We start from the raw sequence: 26,513 nt of genomic DNA, 5'->3' as shown, positions 1-26,513 counted from the left end.
TTTCTTTCTTTCTTTCTTTCTTTCTTTCTTTCTTTCTTTCTTTCTTTCTTTCTTATTTATTTATTTATTTATTTATTTATTTATTTATTTATTTATTTATGAGAGAGGACATGAGTGAATGAGGGGCAGAAAGAGGGAGAGAGGGAGAGAATCCCATGCTGACAGCGTGAAGCCTGATGCGGGGCTCAAACTCACAAACTATGAGATCATGACCTGAACTGAAGGTGGATTCTTAACCGACTGAGCAACCGAAACATTCCATATTTCTTAGCCTGACATACTTTTCCTTGCAAAGACAGGACTTTGTACTTTCTTTGACAATAGTGAGATGGAAGAGGTGAGATCATTAATGGGAAAATATTTCAGATTGTCCTTTATTTGGTGCCTGTCTCAGAGGCTCCCAGGACACCACCAGATTTAGTGATTTACTGAGGGAATCACTCCAAGGAATCAGCATGTGGTTGTACTCATGGCTAATATTTATTACAACAAAATAATACAAAATGAAATCAGTGACAGAAAAAGACAGGATTGGGCAACTCTGGTGGAAAACAGCTACATATTTCCAAGAGTCCTGTCTTCTTGGAGTTGCACAGGATGTGCTTAATTTCCTCGGCGATGAGTGTGACAACATGTGAGAGGTTTTGTCTACCGGGGAAGCTGTCTTGAACCTACAAGTCAGGGTTTTAGGCAGGGTGAAGTGGTGGGGATTGTCATTTATAGTACCTGTGTAACCGACCACAGTATCTGAAATTCTGGACTCCCAGGTGAAAAGCAAGTATTCAGTATAAACCAAATACAAAAGGCACAGTGAGCCACTTTTATCACTTAGGAAAAGTTGTATATCAGAGGAGGGAACTATTCACCATTCAAATTTTCACATTACAGCCAGGGGCCACCTTACAATCCAGGCTTTCTAAGGCTAGGAGAACGTCAGTGTTAACTACAGTACCTCTTTTCTACGCAGTACACCAGGACATTTTATAGCCCAGAACAGTGTACCATAGTAGTATTTGAGGTGTGTGAAAAATAACTTTATTTGGTAAAGTAGCAAAGAACCAATTAGAAAAACAGGTTGGAAAGGTGACCTGACCCTTTCTTAAGCAGATCAGATTTAGAGAAAAATACGTCTAGGATGATAAAACCTTGCACTTCAGTTCACTAGGATAGAAAGTGAGAGCTTGGTGTCTGAAATCCTGACTCTGGCGTCTTTAAACTCTGTGACTCCAAGCAAGGTTTTTGATCTTCTCTGTTTTTGGTATGGGGGCCTTTGAGTAGTATCTGGCACAATAACTGCTCATTAGGAGAAGTTGCTACTTTTGGTGCTGTTACTGTTATTAGAGTGAAATACAGAGAAACTGAAGGAAATGAAGAGGCAGTCAAGATAGGACATAATGAGTCCTCAACAAAAACTTTTGGTCACTTAATGGAGTGGAAAATAACAGCATTATAGATGGGAATCTAAGAAAGAGCCTATTAGGTATTGAGAAGGAAGAGTAAAGGTGATCCTTACTCATTCTGTTTTCTTTAAGAGAAATGAACATTGGGGAAACTTTTTATATGATGCTGCTCTAAGTTTTTAAACAGCCTTTTAGAAAATTGTAGATCGTCATGTAGTCTAGTTCACTGTGTATAAGTTATTCGTTATATTTGGAATATAATTGAAATGTAATTTTAGATAATATACTTGGTCTTTCTCTTTTTTCCAGGAATTTTTAAGAGATATCTTCAATCTCCTGTTCTTGTTGCCTAGTCTAAAAGACAGACAACAGCCAAAGTGCAAATCACATTCTTCCAGAGCTGCTGCTTATGATTTGTTAGTAGAGATGGTGAAGGGATCTGTTGAAAACTACAGGCTAATACACAACTGGGTTATGGCACAACACATGCAGTGTAAGCATTCTTTTCCTTTTAATCTTTCTGATGTTTGGACGCGGAAAAGAGATTTTGAAGGGCATGTCTTAAAGAATCCACTGTTAACACACTTTAACTTTATAAACTGTTGTTTCTAAGATGTTAAAAAAATAACATCGATTTTTTAAAAACAGGTGTAAAGGACTTTTTGTAGGTATCTGAAATACGTAGGGATTTCTTGGTTAAATAATATAGTGCCAAGTAAAATCAGATTTTAACATTCTTTTGGATTTTTAGGGAATGAATGTTTTTATAATTGTTTTTACTAATTTTGTATCTTATTCTTTTATTTGAGTATAGTTGAAACAGTGTTACATTAGTTTCAGGTTATATATAATGTTTTATGTATATTAACTAAAGTGATAGAGAGTAGTGGCCATCATTAAAAGCAAAATACATTATGTTTAATAGTTTGTTTCGGTGGGGGGCGGGGGGATCCTTTCCTCCCTTTTTGTTCAGCAGCCCATGCACCTTATAAATGGGACTACTGGCCTCACGAAGATGTTCGTGCTGAGTGTAGATTTGTTGGCCTGACTAACCTTGGAGCTACTTGTTACTTGGCTTCTACTATTCAGCAACTTTATATGATACCTGAGGCCAGACAGGCTGTCTTCACTGCAAAGGTACATTTTTCCTCACTTTCAGAATTAAAAGTATTAAAGAAAAGTTTTAAATTTTGTTAAATCTTGATTATTTCAGTTTAATAAAACATTGAGAAAATAATTTATGAATTAAATGACAATATTTGATTATATAGCTAGGTAGCTTGTGTATGTCTTAATTATTATTACAGTTTAATAGAGTACTCCTAACATAGTAGTATAATTTCTTTATTTCTCAAGGGGAAACATAGTTGTAGACTATATATACTCCATGTAGACAATGAACATATTTTCAGTAAAAATAAATACAAATTTTCGTCACATACAAAATAAGCAAAGCCTAAAACAAAGTAGGGGAATATACCAGAATCACTTATTTCTTTTATTTTTATTCCAAAGTAAATTTGCCAGTGGGCCTAGTTTATTTGGGTAAGCGCTGCTTCATGTTACTTTTCTTAACTTGTTATTTCTGGTTTTCATTCTTTTTATTCTTTTTCATGGAGTGTTTTTTAGTTTGCCTTCTGCACTACTTACATAATTTCTTGGCAAATTTACTTTATGCCTGTCCTTGCTTTTTTGTTTTCCTTCATCATGTCATCTTGATGTCCTGATTTATCCTCCCTAAAAAAGTATTGCAATTCTTTATGTACCTTCATTGAATCCTTAATTTGTTTTTTTTTTTTTTAAATATATATGTAGTGTTTTGATGGGAAGGACTTTTTTTTTTTTTTTTTAATTTTGTTCTTAATCTTTATTTTTGAGAGAGAAAGAGTCTGAATGGGGAAGGGCAAGGAGAGGGAGACACAAAATCTGAAGCAGGCTCCAGACTGGGAGCTGTCAGCACAGAGACTGATGCGGGGCTTGAACTCACAAACCGTGAGATCATGACCTGAGCTGAAGTCAGAAGCCCAACCCACTGATCACTCAGGCGCCCCGAATCCTTAATATGTTTAAGTTCAGCTTCAAAGTCTCCAAGTTACAGTATAGTCAGGTGGGGTTTTTTTGCAGGGGATGGGGAGCTTTAGTTATATTAATGCTTTTAAGATTATCATCTGAGACTGATCATGCTTAGAAGTAGTTGAATAACTCACTCATTTAGCATATGGAAATTTTTGTCACAAAATTTGTGGCCTCATCTGCTTAATTTTATAGAGCTAGTTATGATCAAAGAGTTTCATGGTCCCATAGTTTCAGTGTTTTGTTTTTTTTTTTTTTTCTAGCTGTTAACATGACCATTCTTTGCGATTTCTCTTCTTCATATTAATGATCACCGTTTAGCTGTTGTTAGCAGTTTCAGGAATTAATACGTAGCACCAGATAACACTCAGAAGTTCAGATGTGCTAATTGGGAGTAGGTCTCATAAATGGTGTTTTGGTTAACAAGTAAACTTAGGGCCGGCCGCCTGCGTGGCTCAGTCAGTTCGGTGTCTGACTTCATTCAGCTCAGGTCATGATTTCGCCATTCACAGTTCAAGCTCTGCTTTGGGCTCTGTGATGACAACTCAGAGCGTAGAGCCTGTTTCAGATTCTCTGTCTCCCTCTCTCCCTCTGCCCCTCCCCCGCTCATGCTGTGTCTGTCTCTCTCTCTCTCTCTCTCTCTCAAAAATAAATAAACGTTAAACAAGTTTTTTTAAATAAAATAAATAAACTTAGGCTTCTCTCTACATAAACAATTTGGTGGGGGGAGGGGCGAGAAAATGCACACACACGCAGGGGAGGGGCAAAGGAAGAGAGAATCTTAGGCAGGCTCCGTGGATGTGGGTCTCAGTCTCAGACTGGGAGATCATGACCTGAGCTGAAATCAGGAGTTGGACACTTAAACTGACTGAGCCACCCAAGCACCCTCTATATGAAAAATTCTTAATAGAATTTGACATGACTTTGGAAACTACTCTAGTCAAATGTTCACTTGATTATTTACATGTAAACATTGTTTTCATTTCCTTATCTGATGTTCACAGAAAGGTTAAAGAAAGCTTTACATGTATTTTAATTGTGGTAAAATATACATCACTAAAATTTACCATGTTAACCATATATAAGTATGCAGTTCTGTGGTATTTAGTACATTCACTTTGTATTCACCACCATCAGTTTCAGCTATTTTTTCACTTCCCCCAACTAAAACTGTTTCCCATTCTCCCTTCTCCCAAACCCCTTGCAACTTCTATTGTACTACTTGTCTCTATGTATTTGACTGTCCTAGGTACCTCACTTAAGTAGAATCATATAATCTTATTAGCATAGTGTCTTCAGGTTTTCATGTGGTAGCATATATCAGAATTTCCCGATTTTTTAAGGCTGAACAATATTCCATAGTGTGTAAATGCCACGTTTTGTTTATCCATTCATCTGTCAGATGCTTTTGGGTTGCTTATATCTTTTGGCTTTTATAAGGTTTCCATGAACATGAGTATCCAGATACCTTTTGAGTTCCTGCTTTCACTTCTTTTTTATACATACCCAGAAGTGGAATTGCTGGATCATATGGGAATTCTGTGTTTAATTCTTTGAGGAATCACCCTGCCGCTTTCCCATAGTCGCTGTGCCATTTTATATTCCTACCAGCAATGCACAAAGGTGCCAGTTTCTTCACACGCCTTGCTGAAACTTGTTGTCTGTTTTTTTGACAGTAGCCATCCTAATGGGTACAAACATGTATTTCCTTAAGTAGTAATACATATGTAGGGTATATATTTAGAACTTACACATAATAAAATATTCTTGGTTTTTCTTAGTTTAGAAGAATTCTGTCACTTCTGTTCTTCAGCCAACTAATACTTCACCTCCAGCAATGAAAATATAAATCCAGGTCTTTATAAATATAAATCCTGGCCATTTTTGTATTCTGAATTTTGAATAATTTGCATGTTTCAGTTCTGTTCCATATTGGAAGATGTTGTTTTGTGTGACTGCTACTCTAATCTCATGGAGTATTAAGCCTCCCATATGCCGGGAATATTACTATTGTTGTTTTGCCAATAATGTTGGTTCCTTTTATTCAATTCCCATTGTACTTCATATCATATAATTTTGTGGTAACTATATGTTGAATAGACTCCTATTTCAGTATCCTTATGTCCTCAGTTTGATTATAAGTTCCAAAATAGCAGAACCACATTACTTAACACTCCCCACAAAATTGACGCAAATAACTAGTGTATACTTCTGGCATGTGGGAGGCTTATTATTCCATGAGACTATCAGAGCTTCTTCAAAATTATGACAGGCAGTTTGTAGTGACGATAGTACTTCATAGGTTTAGGTTGATTTTAATATTTGGATGAGGTATATAGGTTTAGGTTTATTTTAATATTTGGATGAGATAGAGTATATCTAATAAGTGGCTGTAAGACTGGTGTTGAAGACTAAGTCTCTAGTGAATGAGTCTAGTCAAGATACCTGAATCGCAGTTAATGATACTTGAATATATAGAAGATTTTCAAGCATCTTGACCAGTAATTTTTCTACAGTATTAAAGATATATTCTTCTGGAAAAAAAGAAAGATACAACTAGATGATGGTGAGATGTCATGTATTATAATGAATTTTTTAAATGTATGGATTTATTTGTAGAAAACAGGTTTTTTGCACACCTAAGATGTTTTCTGTTTTTGCACAGTTACCAACTTGTGAAATCAGCATTGCACCAAATGAGTGTTGATCTAGAAAGCAATTATTTTTTAAGATCTCTTTATTCCATTTTCTTACAGAATAGTGATGGCTATATTTATATAATGAGCAAAATCTTCCAATTTTTAAAATGCTAACTTGCTAATAAGTAAAGAATAGACTGTATTTTTTCCTACACAAAGCTAAAATAATGAAAACAGATATGGTATTAAACACATTGTAATACTTTATTTACTAGAATGTCTAATTTGCTATCAGTATGTTTTAATAGAGAATTTTCTCTTGATTTCCAGTATTCAGAAGATATGAAGCATAAGACCACTCTTCTGGAGCTTCAAAAAATGTTTACATATTTAATGGTATGTTTGAAAACTGTGTATGGAAAACTAATTAGATATAACCTGTATAAGTTGAAAACATTAAATGAAGTTCATTTGTATTGGATTTGCCCCGACTGTATACTCTTATTTTTCGAGTTGAATTTGTCAGTAATTTGTTAAAAGTAACTTTTAACAGTTACATCTCCATTATCTGCATTCTGTTAATTTGTCCTTTGAAAAATTCTTTGTGTCCGGTCCCTTTCGCATCACAGTGTCACATTCACCCCCATAGTTTTCTGATTGATTTCTCTTTGTTCCTCTTTTTTTTTTTAATTTTTTTTTTTTCCAACGTTTTTTATTTATTTTTGGGACAGAGAGAGACAGAGCATGAACGGGGGAGGGGCAGAGAGAGAGAGGGAGACACAGAATCGGAAACAGGCTCCAGGCTCCGAGCCATCAGCCCAGAGCCCGACGCGGGGCTCGAACTCACGGACCGCGAGATCGTGACCTGGCTGAAGTCGGACGCTTAACCGACTGCGCCACCCAGGCGCCCCTCTTTGTTCCTCTTAATTCCCACCCTCAAAAGTATAAAACTAATCGATCTTTAAAAATTAGCAAATCTTACAGTGTTTATTCTCCTGCTTAAAAGTTTTCAGTGATTTTTTTTTTTTTATTATAAGCAGAATCGTATTCAGATTCATCAGCAGTGGCACATGTCTTCTGATTTTGCCCCTTCCTTTTAACTTCCTCTCTCCTTTCTTTCTTTCTTTCTTTCTTTTTTAAAATTTTTGTTTTGTTTTGTTTTTTAGATTTTAGTTTTATTTTTTAAGTATGCTGTACGCCCAGTGTGGGGCTTGAACCCAAGCCCTAAGATCGAGAGTCACGTGCTCTTCCAATTGAGCCAGCCAGGTGCCCCTACAACTATTAAACTGAAAATGCCACGAAAATCAAACAAGTGAAATAGAAGAGCAATTCCTTGTAGATTTACTCCGTTTTGTTGTTGTTTCATTATTTATGCAAGAACCTTGTGATAATGTTCTTTTTATTTGAGACACAGATTTGTTTGTTTCATGATCTACCCCTCCCCCTTCTCCTTTGCAGGAGAGTGAATGCAAAGCATATAATCCTAGACCCTTTTGTAAAACATACACCATGGACAAGCAGCCTCTGAATACTGGGGAGCAGAAAGATATGACAGAATTTTTTACTGATCTGATTACTAAAATTGAGGAAATGTCTCCAGAACTGGTTAGTACCAGGATACTGAAGTTTCTTTGAAATTTGTACAGATTTGCCCAATTTTAATTACTCACCTTTGTTTGTTTTTAAAGAAAAATACCGTCAAAAGTTTGTTTGGAGGTGTAATTACAAACAATGTTGTGTCCTTGGTAAGTAGTGTACCTGTTCTTCACTTTTTGGAAATCTTATTGTATATTTTAGCTTATTGTAATAAATTACTAATATTTGTTGGTTGACCAGGATTGTGAACACGTTAGTCAGACTGCTGAAGAATTTTATACTGTGAGGTGCCAAGTGGCTGATATGAAGAACATTTATGTGAGTAATGTATATATTGTTTAGACTTTTTCTGCTTTTAATTTCTTATATACAGCAAGTTTATTTTTGTTATCTTGATAGAAGATTAACTTTCATGTTTTCATCTATTTTCTTCTCATTATGCAAATCAAATAAGAATTAGAGATAGGCCAAAAAGCTGATATTTTTTCCCCATTCAAAACCAAAATACTTGCACTTTTGAAAAATTTAGTAAGATTCATGGAGCATCTTGTCATTTTGAGGGAAGACATTTTTTACTAAAATTTAGTGTTTTTTAAAATAGAAAAGTTCGTTTTTCTGTGTGCATTCTGCCCAAATTATAATTATTGCTTTTTGTAATTTTATATACTGTGAACAGTAATATGAAACTTTAAAATCTGCTTTAATACGCAGGAATCTCTTGATGAAGTTACTATTAAAGACACTTTAGAAGGTGACAACATGTATACTTGTTCTCATTGTGGGAAGAAAGTACGAGCTGAAAAAAGGTATGATTTTTGAAATGTAACATTTATCATTTTGATACATCATCAAATGGTAGTAAAACACAGACTTAGAGTAAATTCATGTTAAACTTTTATGAAAATTATGTGGTTACGGTTAAGGTTAGCTGCTTGGTGCACATTCTTACCAGCTTTTCATTCAGTTATTCAAGTATACTTTCAAGCATCCTTAAATTTTTCCAAATTATTTTTGTCCTTTTAATAAATCAAATATTTACCAAGGTCCAGGCCCCTGGCTGGCTCAGTCAGTAGAGGACGTGACTCTTCATCTCCAGATCGTAAGTTTGAGCCCCATATTGGGCATGAAACCTATAAATATTTACCAAGGTCTGATTCCTTTAACCCTTTGCTGTGCACTCACTAAATCATGATAGTGAGTCTCCTCATGAACTGAAGATGTCTTCCGCTGAATCTCTGAAGTGAGAGACTTTTTTCTTAAGAGCTAGCCATAAGATGGCCAGTTTAGGACAGACTTGTTGGCTAAAGATGTTTTGATTCTACAGGTGAACTTTGAATGGCAAATAGAAATTGGATTGAGAGAGCATCATATACAGTTAGTTATTAGGAACAAGGGCAGAGAAATAGAAATGACCTTGTAAGTACAAGAAGTCCAGGATTAGGCCAGCCTGCCTTGAAGTGGAGGACTTGCATTGACCAGTAATAGAAAATATTGATTAGAAACATACAATGACATAAAATCGTTAACATCTAGATTTGGGGATTGTTTGCATAATTGGTTGATGCCATTTGAACATGTGCCTGAGAAAGACCGTAACTTTTGCAAAGGACTGACTGTGAGATCTAAGCCAACCTAAAAGTGCAGAGGAAGAAGTGACGGAATTGAAGCCAGGAAAGAAAGAAAATCGGGATAGGACAGTAACCTAGAAATTGGGGCAGAGAATCTCATGAGGAAGGTATTCAATTGACATAGTCCACAAAAAAGGAAAAATGACAGCTGAGTAAAAGCATTGGGTTTTACAAAAGACAGTTTAGTGGTATGTTTTTTTCAGGTTGTAGCAATTAGAAGCAGGGTTGTCAAGTTACATGGTATCTATCAAGTACAGATCATTCATTTTAGAAGTTTGGCAATAAAAAACAAGGAAAATGGAATCTAGAAAGGGCTTTGAGATCAAACAACAGTTTTCTAGATGACATAAATCTGAGCATGTTGGAAGGTAGAGAAAGACTGTAAAGGTAGACATACTTAAATGAAACCACAGGGAGAAGCCAAGCTCATCTGATGAGAATTGGGTTAGGATATGAGTTATAAGACTTAGACAGAATGGGGTCCATTAAAAATTTGTTACTATGGAGGGATATGAGGAATAAATAAAAGATAATTGAGAGGCATTTTCTTTGGAGAATGTCATTTTAGTTGGAATTTTATAAATAAACTTACTGAAAATATATGTCATTCTCAATAACTTACTTCGTGAAACATTCCCTACTTTTGACTAATATTTGCCTGTTTTTCTAAAATAGTGTCTTGTCTCAGGCAAAGTTTTACTCAGTCCTTTATATTATTACCATACTTTTGAATGTCTATAATAACCTAGTAAGTGTTCACCAGAAATGGGCTAAGGATCATCTTTTGCTCTATATTTAAACCTTTGTTTTTCTCAGTTTATTCATTCTTTCCTGAATAATTCTACCACCATAACTTCAGTCTCTACTGATATGCTTATGATTCTTAAATCATCTTACCTAATTCAGAATGATGTGGTGTGTCCTCCCAGCTGTGACTTGTGTGTCTCATAGATTTAGTAGGTCTACAACATATTTCTCCTCTCTTTTTAGTTCCATTTATGTCTTGTATCCTCTGAATCGAGCATGGTTCCACGGTCAACCACAGGTCCTTTAGTGACTCTTAGCTCTCAGGCTAAAGTTCATAGTCTGACATGGCACACAAGGGCCTTCATCATTTGACTCCTTTATACTTCTATAACATCATCGTTTGCCAGTTCAAAAAATCCATAATGATGATTTTTAGAGTTCTTGCTTCCTCTGCTTATGAAATCCTTCGGTTACCTGGTCTCCCTAAATTCCTTTTTTTCCTTAACTAAGTTTCTGATTCAAACAGAAACTCTTTTGATTCAGAATCTTAGAATCCTAAGTACGATGAAGAATTATTCTCCAAAATTCATTATTTTTCAGAATCCAAGCTTTTATATATATATAAAAGCTATATATATATATATATATATATACATATATATATATATATATAGTTTGTTTAAACTGAAATATTGGTGTTTCATTACTTTTTTTAAAATTTGAACTGGCAATATTTATTATAAGATTTAGGTAACCAGTTAATTTGGTGCTGCTGCATTGTTGTAACATCCAGCAGTGTTTACTGAATGCTGTCAGGCAGCATTCTAAAAGTAGTAGGAAATAGGCAGTTTAATCTCCATTTTAGGAATTTCCAAATTAGGAATTAAGCTCAGAGAGGTTAAATAACTTGTTCAGGGTCATATGTCTGGTAAATAAAACAGCCAGACTTTGCAGTTCCAATTTATAAAAATAAATAGGTCACTTCCTGTTACTTAAGATGGAAGAGAAAACTCTGAACCAGAGACCCTCCCCCCATATCTTTGGAGTATGTATGGTGTGATGCCTTTTTATGCTTCAGTAGCACCTTTAATTTCATGGAATTTACCGCAGTGTACTGTAATTTTTAATTTTTCTTACCTAAACACAGGGAAACCCTTTCAAAATGGAAGAAGTCATGTAAGAGGGGGATATATGGTTACAGATACATTTAATAAGAACGTGATTTAGAATACTTTTTATTATTTACTCTGAGTTGAATGTTGAAATAAATGTACAGTAAATGATACCAGTTGAAGTACCTTTTGAAAGAGATTTTTAACAGTTGTTTTTTTCATGTCTTTCAGGGCATGTTTTAAGAAATTGCCTCGCATTCTGAGTTTTAATACTATGAGATATACATTTAATATGGTAACAATGATGAAAGAGAAAGTGAACACACACTTTTCCTTCCCATTACGTTTGGATATGACGCCCTATACAGAAGATTTTCTAATGGGGAAGAGTGATAGGAAAGAAGGTAATTTTTTATCTTTCTCTTGCCTATATTTATCGTAAGTCTCCATAACAAGACAGTCGTCATTACAAAGTTGTAACCAACTACACATTTAACAAAATGAAATTAAATTTTAGAAAGGGGAATGTATTGAAGTACAGTGTGGCACATCAGTCATTAGCCAGTAAATATTTAGTATTTACTAGGATTGCGTTCTAGGCACTCCTCTGGGTGTTAGGGACATGGCAGTGAACAAGTAAACATGGTTTCTTACCTCATAGAACTTAAGTCTAGTAGGCATGTCTTACTGAAAAAGAAATTACTGGGATGCCTGGGTGGCTCAGCCGGTTAAGCATCCGACTCTTGGTTTCGGCTCAGGTCATGATCTCCCGGTTCATGGGTTCAAACCCCTTATTGGGCTCTACGCTGCCATTGTGGAGCCTGCTTGGGATTCTCTCTCTCCTCACCCCTCTCTCTCTGCCCCTCCCCTGCTTGCATGTGTGTGTGTGTTCTCTCTCAAAAAATAAAGTTAAAAGAAATTACAAACAGAATGTGTCATCAGATAGGATGGTGAATGTATCTCATATCTGGCGGAATCAGAGATGGCTTTCACCAAGGTAACGTTGAAGTAGGGACTGAGTAAGGACTAGATTGAGAGGAATGGCTAATCTCTTTAGGTGGGTAGGAGGTGGGGGTGGAGTTGATAAGAAGGACAAAAGGCAGTGACCAGATCATTTTGTTTGTAGGCCAGGTCTTTTTTTTTTTTTTTTTTAAAGTAGAAAAAGCAGAGGCAAGCTGGGGAGAGGGGCAGAGGGAGAGCGAGAGAATCTTCAGCAGGCTCCACGCTCAGCATAGACCCTGATGTGGGGCAATATCCCACAACCCTGGGATTACTACCTCAGCTGAAATCAAGAGTCAGATGTTCAACTGGCTGAGCCACTAGACACCCTAATAATTTTAATCTCTCTCTCTCTGTCTCTCTATTTCTCTCCCTCTCCCCTTCCCTCCCTCCCTCCCTCCCTCCCTCTTTCCCTCTCTCTCACTCTCTGTCTCTGTCTCTCTCTCTCTTTTTTTAATGTGAAACCTTTGGAACATTTTAAGTAGGGAACTGAGATGACCAGGTGGGTCTGGAAAAGGTTATTCTGACTACAGCAATAGAAATAAATGAATTAGAGGATGATGAAAGGGATGTACGGAGGCCATTCTGATAAACCACAGGGAAGGTGGTAGCTTGATGAGCAAGTGTACATGGAGAGTTAATAGAATTTGATGATTGAATGAATAAATGAATCTAACAAAGTTACTGAATATCTATCTACTGTGTAACTTATTCTCATAGTGATGGCAGTAGAATGACAATAAAGAGCAAGGTCGGGATACCTGGTTCAGTGTCCAGCTCTTGATTTTGATCTTGGCTCAGGTTATGATCCCAGGGTGGTGGGATTGAGCCCTGTGTCGGGTTCTACACTGAGCGTGGAGCTAGGTTAAGATTCTCTCTCCCTCTCTGTCTCTGTCTCTGTCTCTGTCTCCATCTCCATCTCCCCCACTCACACTTTGTCTCTCTCAAAAAATAAACATGTAAGTAAGTAAGTAAATAAATAAATAAGGTTTTTTGTCCCTTTGAAGCTTACATTTTAGTCTGCTACTAGAGGGAGGGAGAAAAGTCAAGAATGACTCAGGTTTGTGGCTTGATCAGCTAGGTGAATAGTGGGGTCAGTATTTCAAGATCTCAAGAAAAAGGGAATGTGGTCAGAAGTATTGAATGCTAAAGAAAAGGAATAGTTCAGTAAGAACATAACTGAAAACATGTAAAGTCGTTGGTTATCTTTATCATAGCATTTTCATTTGGGTATTACAATAGAGAGGCAGATTGCAATGAGTTAAAGATGACACTTGGTTCATATCTAGTTACCTCCAAATTATTACTGCTTTTATAAGACCAGTGATTTTCAAACTTAGGTTTATGTGCCTCAAGGAGCACAAACAGGTGAGAGAAAAAAGCAGAGGACTCTTTGTCTTTGCATTCTTTAGATGGAGAAGTTCTGTTTTACATAATAGCGATCTGGCAGTGTTTTCTTTGTATAAAAAGTTCTACCGATTAAAAATTTTAAGGTGTGAAGAAGCCACTGTATTTTACGATTTGAGAAAGAGAACTGTGTTTTTAATCTTTATACTCCATTGCCTGGCACTTGAACATTCAGTAAATGTTTTACCAAATGGTATATGAGAAGCGTAGACAATGAGGGTAGGCTGTTCTTTAAGAGAAGAATGTGCTCTTTCTTTGAAGAGAGAAGAGAGATTGGTGACTGTAGCTGTAGAGGAGTATGGAGTTCAGAATTTGAATATGTTTAGGGGTGCTTGGGTGGCTCAATCAGTTAAGCTTCCAACTTCAGCTCAGGTCGAGATCTCGCAGTTTGTGGGTTCTAGCTCCACATTGGACTCTGCGCTAACAAGCTCAGAGCCTAGAGCCTGCTTTGGTTTCTGTGTGTGTGTGTGTCTCTCTCTACCCGTCCCCCCACTTGTGCTCTTTCTTTCTCTCTCTCTCTCAAAAAATGAATAAACATTTTAAAAATTAAAGAATTTGAATATGTTTAGAAGTTGCAGAAAATGAGCCAGAAGAAGATGATTAACTTTGACAATACTTTATAGATGAAGTTAAGAAGTAGGTGTTGTATATATACATCCTACTATTTAGAACTCTTTTCAAACCATTTCAAAAATTATAGTGAGACTGCCAAGTTATTATACTTACTGGTATTTTTCATGATGCTTCCATGTGTAGAAGTAGCAGAAATTTATGCCAAGATGAAGGATTTTTTTAGGCCACAAGTGATGGGTTCAGAGTGGGATCCTACCTAGCACATCCAAACTTCTCGGCTGCTACTTTGACACTGTTAGCTATTTCCTTCCCTCCACAGTTATTACTTTCTTTCCAGTTTAGACTATGCGCTCAAGTTAACTTAATCTGCTTTCAGTCACTTATTTCTGATGATACTTTTCCCTTTCTAAAGGATGCTGAGAATACAGATCATAAATCTTTGAATTTACTAGATTATTCTGTAATTTTTCCATAGTATCTTTTATCCCTTTCAGATTTAAATCTTTAGCAACAGAAAGCATGTCTTTTGTTTATTTTCTGTCTCCTAATACGAAATGATAAACTGTAACTTGACATTAAGAGACATAAGTATCTTAATGCCTTTTCAAATCTTGTATTTGCTTGCTCCTAATAAGATGAATAAAAAATTTTGTATTCTATTTCAAAAGGAATAAGATTAGACAAAAAGCATATTTTACATTCCTACATTATGTTGAGGTTGCCCATAGTCATGCAGTAACACATGGTTGTTTTTCCAAGTGATTTGTGTAAATGTTCCTTGAAATTGTAGACTATGAATGGGGAATGATTAGCAAATATTTGTATCTGTTATAATACATAATGTATCTGTGCCTTTTTCTGTATATATTACGTAAAGTGATTCTAAGGTGTCACTGTGCAGTATTCAGAATTATTACCATTATCTTATGTAAATCATTTCAGGTTTTAAGGAAGTCAGTGATCATTCAAAAGATACAGAGAGCTATGAGTATGACTTAATAGGAGTAACTGTTCATACAGGAACAGCAGATGGTGGGCACTATTATAGCTTCATCAGAGATATAGTCAATCCACATGCTTATAAAAACAATAAATGGTGAGTTTTAAATATTTTATTCTTGGGATTAAATTCTTTTTCCTGTTTTTAAAGTTTAAACTTGTGATTGGTTTTGCTTCATATATGTTTCCTGATTTTATTTTTCTAAAAACTTTCTATAAAATTAGGAAATGTTAAATGAAAGTAACTTTCATAAGATGATAAAAATCAATTGTTCTTAAACTTCTTTTGAGAACTTGATGATGGTGTCCTGAGACAAATGGATATCCAAGGTTTTATACACAGCTTTCGATTCATAGACAATATTGCACCTTCCAAATCTTCTCTTTATTTTTTGCTGAGTGTCTTCTATAAGGTGGCTTCAGAGTCCTTGTATACGCCAATTCGAAGTTGCCTGAATGCTCCACTCTGTCCACCTTACTTTTCCCCTTCCAACCCGTACAATTTTTTTTTTAGCAACTTTTATCAAGGTAATGGTTGGAAGTCATTAAATCAGTGCTTAACAGCTGTTTTTTGCTATTTAGATATTGTTAGATAGAGTCTCAAGTATAGTAGCTATATCAATAGTAGGCGCTGTTCTACTGTTGGGAATATTGTTTTGAACAAAATGTACATTGGTAAATTGATCTGCAGTTAGCAGAATAGTTTGGTTCAACTCTTTAAGCTGTCATGTCCATGCTATCTTACCTTGTTTGCCCATTTGAATATAATTCCATATTTGGGATCCATTTTGATCATAAATTTTAAAATGACGTCTTTATTTTTGGAAGCTCTCCCATCTCTTAATCTTTTCTGTCTGGTAGCTTTACATATTCTATTAATGCAAACTTGTTATTTGTTTTTATGGACTCTTTTGTTACCCCTAGTTTTTAATAAATGCGTTTATTGGATTTTAGGACAGTTAAGATTTGTACAATTATATTCTGGTTTTTAGTAGATTAGCGTTGTCAAAACAAGAACATAGAATTTATTTACTTCATGTTAAAAATAGTTGGATCGCAAAAGAAAGTTTGATTACTTCTTGTAATTTGTCACTATGTAATGTAAATATTTTTTAAATAGGTATAATACAGAGATACTCAGTACATATATACTTGGTCAACACTATATGCTCTGTTTTAGGTATCTTTTTAATGATGCTGAGGTAAAACCTTTTGATTCTGCTCAACTGGCCTCTGAATGTTTTGGCGGAGAGATGACAGTGAGTTTTATTCAGAAATTATAAATGTTTTGTGACTTCTCATGTGTTATGCAGTATTATAAAATCCAGTAGCAGAATCACTAAAATTTCTTTTAATTGCTATGATTAAAACTAAAATTTATTCTGTTGTTGCTTATTGAAGTCGAGACTGTTTGGAATAGATATGAGGCACTGGGAAATACCTTTTAAAAGACTATTTCTGCCTTCAACTAATTAAGAAGGTTAAGACTTAAAATTGAAAATTTAAATAGTAGTATAGGAATTGAATTACATTGCTGTGAAACATTATGATGGAAGAAGTTGTTCACTTGAATGCTTTGGGATTCAAGCAAAAAGAAATTACTCTTTATTGACATAATATGAAAAATCTTTGTCAAGGACATTGGCTTGAGCTGACCTTCGAAGAAGTATTCTTTCAGTACTTTTTTGTAATGGCAGCAGCAACCTGATTATTACTATTGACAGGATACACAAAAAATATCTTACCTGTTATGTTATTATCTCTAAGACATGAGAAAAGACAATTAGGTTGGAATACTAGTGTTTAATTATAATATAACAATTACAATAAAATAGGCATTTTGTCCAAGTATCAATTTTCTGAAAACTGTTAAAATACTGTTTTGATTCTCAAAAGACCAGCATTAGTCATTCCCATTTCACAGATAAGCCCACGTAAAGTTATTTTTCACTTTAATAGCCATGTGTATTGTGAAATCACTGTTCACATTCTGGATTTTAATGCTCTTTGTTGCACTTACATACTACTATTAATAGAAAAGAGGAAGTAGGCAAATTGCTAACACTTCAGAAATGGATAGAAGGAGGAAGTAAATAATGAGTTCCTGATGCCATCATTAAACTGACTGCATCTCTAAATGTTATTTGTAAAATATTTCCTCAAAAAAAAAAAAGAAAAAGAAAAACAAGTACACTTAACAAAGTTCTCTTAAAATGTAGTTTTTAAATTGCAAGTACATTTTCTTAACTTTATATACATTATGGTAAAGTATCTTTAAAAATGTTTTGAATATTTTCAGGTGTAGTTGACCCTTGAATAATGTGGGGGTTAAAGGTGCCAGCCCCCCACACAGTCAAAAATCCAAGTATAACTTGTCTGTTGCTCAGAAGCCTTATTGGGCACGCCTGGGTGGCTCAGTCGGTTAAACATCCAACTTCAACTCAGGTCATGTTCTCACGGTTCATGAGTTCAAGCCCTGTGTTGGGCTCTCTGCTGACAGCTTGGAGCCTGGAGCCTGCTTCGGATTCTGTGACTCCCTCTCTCTCTCTGCCATGCGCGCGTGTGCTCGCGCTCACTCTCTCTCTCTAGAACAAACATTTTAAAAAATTAGAAAAAAAAAGGCCTTATTGATAACATGAATACTCATTTAATACATATTTTGTATGTTACACATTATGTACTGTATTCTTTTTTTTAATTAATTAATTTTAAAATTTATATCCAAGTTACTTAGCATATAGTGCAACAATGTTTTCAGGGGTAGATTCGTTAATGCCCCTCACCAATTTAGCCCATCCCCCCTCCCACAACCTCTCCAGTAACCCTCTTTTTGTTCTCCATATTTAAGAGTCTCTTATGTTTTGTCCCCTTCCCTGTTCTTATCTTATTTTTGCTTCCCTTCCCTTGTGTTCATCTGTTCTGTGTCTTAAAGTCCTCATATGAATGAAGTAATATGATGTTTGTCTTTCTAATTGCGCTTACCATAATACCCATTGCAACGTAGTTGCAAATGGCAAGATTTCATTCTTTTTGATTGCCGGGTAATACTCCATTATACATATATGCATACATACTACCTCTTCTTTATCCATTCATCTATTGATGGACATTTGGACTCTTTCATACTTTAGCTATTGATAGTACTGCTATAAATATTGGGGTGCATGTGCCCCTTTGAAACAGCGTACCTGTATCCCTTGGATAAATACCTAGTAGTGCAATTGCTAGGATGTAGGGTAATTCTGTTTTTAATTTTTTGAGGGACTTCCATGCTGTTTTCCAGAGTGGCTGCACCAGTTTGCATTCCCATCAGCAGTGCAGAAGAGATCCTCTCTCTCAGCATCCTCACCAACATCTGTTGTTGCCTGAGTTGTTAATGTTAGCCTTTCTGACAGGTGGGAGGTGGTATCTCATTGTGGTTTTGATTTGTATTTCTCTGATGATGAGTGATGTTGAGCATTTTTTCATGTGTCAGTTGGCCATGTGGATGTCTTCTTTGGAGAAATGTCTTCATGTCTTTTGCCCATTTCTTCACTGGATTATTTGTTTTTTGGGTGCTGAGTTTGGTAAATTCTTTATAGATTTTGGATACTAACCAACCCTTTATTTGATATATCGTTTGCAAATATCTTCTCCCATTCTGTCAGTTGCCTTTTTCTTTTGCTGATTGTTTCCTTCGCTGTGGGGAAGCTTTTTATTTAATGAGGTCCCGAAAGTTCATTTATGCTTTTGTTTCCCTTGCCTCTGGAGACGTATTGAGTAGGAAGTTGGTGCAGCCAAGATCAAAGAGGTTTTTGCCTGCTTTCTCCTCGAGGATTTTGATGGCTTCCTGTCTTAAATTTAGGTCTTTCATTCCACTGTGAGTTTATTTTTGTGTATGGTGTAAGAAAGTGGTCCAGGTTCATTTTTCTGCATGTCACTGTCCAGTTTTCCCAGCACCACTTGCTGAAGAGACTGTCTTTACTGTCTTTATTCCATTGGATATTCTTTCCTGGTTTGTCAAAGATTAGTTGGCCATATGTTTGTGGGTCCATTTCTGGGTTCTCTATTCTGTTCCATTGATCTGAGTGTCTGTTCTTAGGCCAGTACCATACTGTCTTGATGATTACAGCTTTGTTTTTTATGTTTTATTTTTATTTCTTATGTTTACTTATTTTTGAGAGAGAGAGAGTGTGAGCAGAGGAGGGGCAGAGAGAGAGGGAGACACAGAATCGAAGCAGGCTCCAGGCTCTGATCCGTTAGCACAGAGCCCGACACAGGGCTTGAACCCACGAACTGTGAGATCATGACCTGAGCTGAAGTCAGACACTTAACCGACTGAGCCACCCAGGGCCCCCATGATTACAGCTTTGTAATACAGCTTGAAGTCCGGGATTGTGATGCCTCCTGCTTTGGTTTTCTTTTTCAAGGTTGCTTTGGCTATTTGGTATCTTTCTGGTTCCATACAGATTTTAGGATTATTTGTTCTAGCTCTGAAGAATGCTGGTGTTATTTTGATAGGAATACTGTATTCTTACAATAAAGCTAGAGAAAAGAAAATGATATGAAGAAAATCATAAGAAAAATAAATTTCCAGTAGTGTACTGTATTTATTGGGAAAAAAAAAAAAATCTGCCTTTAAGTGGACCTGTGCAGTTCAAGCCTGTGTTATTCAAAGGTCGACTATACTTTTAGCCAAAAACTTTTGTCAAGGATTTTTATGATGTAGTACTATTTGAACACTATTTACAAAGTTACTATAAAGAATAAAATCGGTATTTATGAAACATTTTATATATAAATACAACTGAGATAAATATAAGCTGAAATATTGTCTTTTAAAGTAGCAAAACTTTTATTTTTTTAAACAGACCAAGACCTATGATTCTGTTACAGATAAATTTATGGATTTCTCCTTTGAAAAGGTAATCATTTCTTTGCATATATCATTTTACATAGTTTTCTTTCTTCCATGTTATCTAATTTTATAGTTAAACTTGGTCAAATTGAAAATATACTTATTTTTTCATCTTTTTTTTTTTTTTTGGCCCCTTAAAGACACATAGTGCTTATATGCTGTTTTACAAACGCATGGAACCAGAGGAAGAAAATGGCAAAGAATTCAAATTTGATGTTTCGTCAGAGTTACTAGAGGTATAGTTAATTTAACTTAAACAGCAGTTTACAAGCATGTCAAGAATTTATGCAAGTAATAGAACTCCAAGAGCAGGCTATGGCAATGTTAGGATTTGTAATCTGGGATGGACCTTAACAGTGTTTATAGATAGTCTTGGTAATACTGATATATGACAGATGCATGTGAAGTGAATGAGATTAAAGTGAGTGGAAATAATTAGTAATATTAAAGAAAAATAAGAATAAGACAGGTAAAATAGTTGATGGAATTGGGGCGACCTCATAAGTAACTTGTATGTGTGGTAATGGATTGGGTGATTGGTGTTCGTTCCTTCTTTGCTTCATGTTACATATAAATGTACCATATATTTGAAATGCACTTAAAATACTATCAAATGCTTTAAAATGTGTCTTGATTGTAGTATTGAGGTTTTCTTTGTTTTATAATGTAATAAGTGGTAGTGTTACTTTAACGCCTTAAGAGTTATAAAATACATTCACAACTCTGTGTGTGTTGTGTCAATGTAATAAACTCAGCCGAAAGTACAAAATATAAATCTTCAAAAAGGTATACCTGGTAAAAATGTAATCTTCCATCTAAACAGTTCAGCTTTTACTATTTAATTGGTTAATATTTGCGCTGTTGCGGTCATGTCTTAAAACCAAGTGGAATTTTTTCCCCCAAACAAATAATCTTAACAGGTGTCTTGTCTACCCATAATATTACTGATAAAAACACAAGAACATCCACATCTTTTAAACCTTTGAATTGGATTTACCAGCAAAATTAAGTGCTTCATTAGATTTCTTATTCTAGATAAGGACCCAACAGTATTTAATGACAACCCAGCCCACTTGTGAAGTAAAATGAAATTTTAACTGAAACCTTAAAGATGTATTTTGTTGGGGCATCTGGGTGGCTCAGTCAGTTAAGCATCCAACTTCGTCTCAGGTCATGATTTCACAGTTCGTGAGTTTGAGCCCCACATCAGGCTCTGTGCTGACAGCTCAGAGCCTGGAGCTTGCTTTGGATTCTGTGTCTCCCTCTCTCTGTTCCTCCCTCGCTTGCTTCTCTCTCTCTTTCTGTCTCTCAAAAATAAAAATGAAACATTTAACATTTTTGTTTAACATTTGTTTGTTTTTGAAGGAAAGAGAGCATGAGCGGGGCAGGGGCAAGGAGAGAGGGAGACACAGAATTCAAAACGGACTCCAGGCTCTGAGCTTTCAGTGCAGAACCCAACGCAGGGTTCAAACTCCACAAACTGTGAGATCATGACCTGAGCCTGAAAATGAAACATTTAAAAAAAAAAAGATGTATTTTGTTTACATCAGTGGTTCTGAAACTTCCTATTCTCAGAACTTTTATATTCTTAAAAAATATTGAGAACCTGGGGCACCTAGGTGGTTCAGTTGGGTCCGACTTCATCTCAGATCGTGATCTCACGGTTCCAGAGTTCGGCCCCGCTTCGGGCTCTGTGCTGACAGCTCAGAGCCTGGAGCCTGAGTCAATTCTGTGTTTCCCTCTCTCTCTGCCCCTCCCCCACACATGCTCTGTCTCTCTGCCTCTCAGAAATAAAACTAATTAAAAAAAATTTTTTCTTTTAAATATTGAGAACCTGAAAGTTTTTTAAAATATTAGTTTTAATGTGGTGGTTATATCTGTCAATACTTACTATATTAGAAATTAAAACAATTTTTAAAATTTACATTAATTTATTTAAAAATATCAAAAATAAACTTGTGACATCCTAATATAAGTAACATTTTATTAAAAAAATATTTTTCAGAACAAAACCCTGTATTACATGTTGGCAAATCTTTTTAATATCTGATTTAATAGTTGACAGCTAGAGTCTCATAATAGCTTTTTGCATTTGCTCTGTTGTGATCTCATTCATCATTTAGCCTCTGGGAAACTTCATTCTATGCTCAAAAAAGAATGAGAGCTTAAAAAAGGCAGATAGCATCATCATATTACTAAAAAAATGGTGTAGATCTTACATATACCCTAAAATGGTCACAGGTACTCCACAGCTCTCTCAACCATTCTTTGAGAACCACTGATTTATGTGGTGACAAAAGGAAATCCATCCTTTTGCTCTACCAAAACAAGAAAAATAAATCAAACTACATCAAAATATTCTTGATTGCACATCTAAGCCAACCCTTTTTTCCTGGCATTGCTTTAGCTTATTAATTTAAAATGAGTTTGTTTGCATATACATTTTACTGAAAATATTAAAATATGATAATACTGTTACTTAATATTAACATAGATTTTAGGTAAAAACTAGAATCTGATCTTTTAAATTTGTACAGTTAAAATATAGCTAGTAGCAGACTTTCCCAAAGAGTAAATTGAAAATTTAGAGCTATAAAATTTATTAAGTAAACAAACATTATATAATGACTATTATGGATAAAACAAAATGCCCAGAAAGAGTAGTTGATTTGAATTGCTGGGGGAAGTGATTAGGAAATGCTTCAGATTAGCCTTAAGCTGAGACTTGAAAGGTAGCAAAGAGTTAATCATGTGAAGATTACTCCAAGCAAAGAATAGATTATGTACAAATTCCCTTAGGAAAGAAAGAGTTTATTGGCATGTTTTAGGAGCTGAAAGATGATCTCTGAGACTGTGATGATTAGTAAGTTCAAGGAAATGTGAGCCAAGATGAAATTGAATGGGATATAGAAAATACCTGGGAAAAATGTGATCATCGTAGTGAAGTAATTTCACACTTAGACACACCCAGATTGCTCCACATATGTTGTATTGTTAAAACATAAAAAGGATTGTCAAAAAATAGGGTGAATATTTCTGTAGGACAGAAATGGAACAGATATAAAAGCACTGAGTCTGGTGGAAAAACAGGACTACCAGGCTCTAGGGTCCCCTTTAGCTCTTTTGGGGTAAAGGGGACAAAAATTATGACAGAGGATCTAGAGCCGAGCTCATGGCTAGAAGTTGAAAGCTGGGAATGGAGCTCCATTGCTGTGAAAAAGCATTGATGGTCGAATGCTGCCAAAGTTTTCTTGAAGCTACAGCTTTCTAGAAAGCTGTGTGCATAGAAATGCTAGAGTACCAAGAACTCTGAAGCAAACCATTCATTGCCTAGGTCTGCATCAATGTGGAGCAGGAGCCCTAATACATAATTCTAAGAGCTGGTTCTAGACTAGAGTAGTGGGCTGGGAAGCAAGTAGAGGTAGTTGAAAATCTTTAGGAAGGATCAACACAGGCAGTAATGTCAGTAATCAACATAAATATGTTCCAGATAAAAATAACTTTATGGAACTAACAACAACTCAGAGCATGTTTAGGGTATTCACAGAGTTAAAGGAACACAAAAACTAAAGTGAGCAGAGAAGTTACTCTAAAGGCTCATGTCAGAAATAATTATTTTTCATAATTGTTACAGAATAAGCCAGGAAATCACCTCTTAAGTCAGCCAACCTGAATTGTTTTTATTTTGCCAGTTTTCGAACATAAACCTTTCTCATAACCTGTTTTTATGAAAACAGGACATAATTTTATTCATTTATATATTCGCTCTTGAGACAAATGATATTTCAGAGCTCTTCCTTTTACAGTCTGTATAATTGCATTTTTAAAAAACGAATTGCTTGAGGTAGCCAGATACAGAATGATAACATTGGAGCCAGTTTAGTAGCCATTTTCATATTCTTGTATACCCAGAAAAAAATCAACATGAATTTTAAGTGCCTGTATTTTTTGCTTTTTTTGTTTCTTTTAGAGCAAATCTTTTTTTGTCTAATAAAAATACTAGTAAAATGTAATGAAGCAAATGCTTTCTGATATGTAATGTTAACATTTTCTTTTACTTCAGTGGATTTGGCATGATAACATGCAGTTTCTTCAAGACAAAAACATTTTCGAACATACATATTTTGGGTAAGTTTTGTAAATTTAGTAATAGATTTTTGTTACACATTTAAAACAAATCTTCTTCTGTAAGAAATGTAACTTAACTTTTTTTTAATTCTAGGTTTATGTGGCAGTTATGTAGTTGTATTCCCAGTACATTACCAGATCCTAAAGCTGTTTCCCTAATGACAGCAAAGGTAATCTATAAGCCTTAGATAGTTTTTCAAAATTGACTACTTTAAGATAATTAAATATTTTTTGCTTAATCTTTTCTTACAGTTAAGCACTTCCTTTGTCCTAGAGACGTTTATACATTCAAAAGAAAAGGTATGTGTTGTGTTTCGTAGATTTTTGTGTCATTTATCAGATAACTTCTGGTTTTCATGATCTTTAGCTCAGAAATAGATGCCTTAAGTGACTTCTTTCTTTTTCTTTTTTAGCCCACAATGCTTCAGTGGATTGAACTCCTGACCAAACAATTTAATAATAGTCAAGCAGCTTGCGAGGTGAGAATAATTCAACAAACAATGCATAATTTAATGTACACTTTTTTATTTACTTTTCTTCTTAGATGCTACAGCAAAATTATTGTATTTTATAATAGGGATCCCAATGTAAATTGTTTCTAAAATTACTCAACAACTGAGAAAGTTGTCATTTATGTGTCCTATCCATTACACTGATTAAATAATTGATTGTTAAGGTATTTAAAAATCCTTGGGTGCCTCTCCCCCCATGTATTAGAATTAAAAATACAGAAAATTCAGAAGACTGATACCAGATATTTCTTAACTAATTTTGAATATTATAAAACAATAGTTGACAACAAAATCTTCCTTCCCCCTCCAAGATAAAAATGCATATATCCTAGTATATCAGTTTATGTCCAATTTTATCTTCTATATTGTGGTCTAATGTATCCCTGTAACAATATATCCTTAAGGATAATCTGCTCACAAGTAATGATCACTTAACCATATTGGCATCTTACTGTTATTTTATCATTTCTTGATTGGTTCCCAAAGTGATATAAGCCTTTCTAGGAATGCAAGTCTTAAAATTTTCCTGAGGTGGGAGATAGCAGCATAGTGTACAATAGATGAAATTAGTTGAAGACTTTTTTTCTTTTTTTCTTTTCTTTTTTTAATTGTTTATTTTTGAGAGAGAGAGAGAGGGAGGGACAGCATTAGCAGGAGAGGGTCAGAGAGAGAGGGAGACACAGGATCAGAAGAAGGCTCCAGGCTCTGAGCTGTCAGCACAGAGCCCAACGTGGGGCTCGAACCCACAGACAGCAAGATCATGACCTGAAGTGAAGTCAGACAACCAACTAGCCACCCAGGTGCCCTAAAGATATTTTTCTTATGTATAAGTTCATCTGATTATGCCTTGAAGCAGTGGAATTAGAGAATCTGATTGTTGTAGAATACAAATACAAAGCCATAATTTTTTAAAACTTTGTAATGAGCATTTCAAAACGAGCACAAAAGTAGAAAGATAATGAACTCTTGGGTACCTATCACCCAGTTTCAACAAATAGTAACATTATTTTGTTTTCATCTCTTCCTCGTGTCTGTTTTGAGGTATCTTAAAGCAAACCCAGATAGCATATCATACACATCCATGAGTACTGAGTATGTATCTCTGATGAGAACTTTAAAAAATATATATAACCATGATTCCATACTCCTAGTAAAATTAGAAGTGGTTCCTCAGCATCATCCAATACTCATTTTGTGTTCACTTTTCTCTAGTTGTCTAAAACATGATTTCGCAGTGCCTGGGTGGCTCAGTCGGTTGAGTGCGGACTTAGGCTCAGGTCATGATCTCGCTGTCTGTGAATTTGAGCCCCACATCGGACTCTTTTGCTAATAGCTTAGAGCCTGGAGCCTGCTTTGGATCCTGTCTCCCTCTTTCTCTGCCCCTCCCCCACTTGTGCTCGGTCTCTCTCTCTCTCTCTCTCTCCCTCTCCCTCTCCCTCTCCCTCTCCCTGTCAAAAATAAACATTAAAAAAAATTTTTTTTAACATTTTTTGGGGCCACCTGGCTCGGCCCAGTGGTCTAAGCATCCAACTTTGGCTCAGGTCATGATCTCAGTTCATGAGTTCGAGGCCCATATCTGGCTGTCTGCTGTCAGTGCAGAGCCTGCTTCAGATCCTCTGTCTCCCTATCTACCCCCACCCCCAAATAAACAAACATTAAAAAAATTTTTTAATGTTTTTCTTCTCTCAGTTTGCTTGTTTGAAGTAGTATTTAAACAAAGGCTACATTTTGCTTTTGTCTCATAAATCAACTTTCATCTGTAGCAGTTAATAACTTTTTTTTTCTCTTTGCTACTTTGTCATT

The 26,513-nt window shown here is 35.3% G+C and overlaps 1 protein-coding gene across 4 annotated transcripts in view; it reads left to right on the top strand.

Moving 5' to 3' along the window:
* Positions 1-26,513, top strand: part of USP34 (ubiquitin specific peptidase 34) — a 247,218-nt gene that overhangs the window by 183,032 nt on the left and 37,673 nt on the right. For 3 of the 4 annotated variants that reach the window (XM_049650262.1, XM_049650258.1, XM_049650261.1), the window contains 16 exons: positions 1,710-1,893; positions 2,374-2,537; positions 6,443-6,508; positions 7,571-7,717; positions 7,801-7,857; positions 7,949-8,026; positions 8,420-8,514; positions 11,427-11,599; positions 15,117-15,270; positions 16,354-16,432; positions 20,024-20,077; positions 20,211-20,306; positions 24,134-24,198; positions 24,293-24,368; positions 24,451-24,498; positions 24,612-24,677. In XM_049650262.1, the coding sequence (XP_049506219.1) occupies positions 1,710-1,893; positions 2,374-2,537; positions 6,443-6,508; positions 7,571-7,717; positions 7,801-7,857; positions 7,949-8,026; positions 8,420-8,514; positions 11,427-11,599; positions 15,117-15,270; positions 16,354-16,432; positions 20,024-20,077; positions 20,211-20,306; positions 24,134-24,198; positions 24,293-24,368; positions 24,451-24,498; positions 24,612-24,677 (1,602 nt within the window). The remainder of the gene's footprint in view (positions 1-1,709; positions 1,894-2,373; positions 2,538-6,442; positions 6,509-7,570; positions 7,718-7,800; positions 7,858-7,948; positions 8,027-8,419; positions 8,515-11,426; positions 11,600-15,116; positions 15,271-16,353; positions 16,433-20,023; positions 20,078-20,210; positions 20,307-24,133; positions 24,199-24,292; positions 24,369-24,450; positions 24,499-24,611; positions 24,678-26,513) is intronic. The other variant, XM_049650260.1, reaches the window with a different exon arrangement.

Source organism: Panthera uncia, assembly GCF_023721935.1.
Source record: "Panthera uncia isolate 11264 chromosome A3 unlocalized genomic scaffold, Puncia_PCG_1.0 HiC_scaffold_11, whole genome shotgun sequence".
Classification (NCBI taxonomy): domain Eukaryota; kingdom Metazoa; phylum Chordata; class Mammalia; order Carnivora; family Felidae; genus Panthera; species Panthera uncia.
The sequence above is the reverse complement of the archived record's forward strand: the minus strand, read 5'-3'. Positions and strand labels throughout refer to the sequence as shown.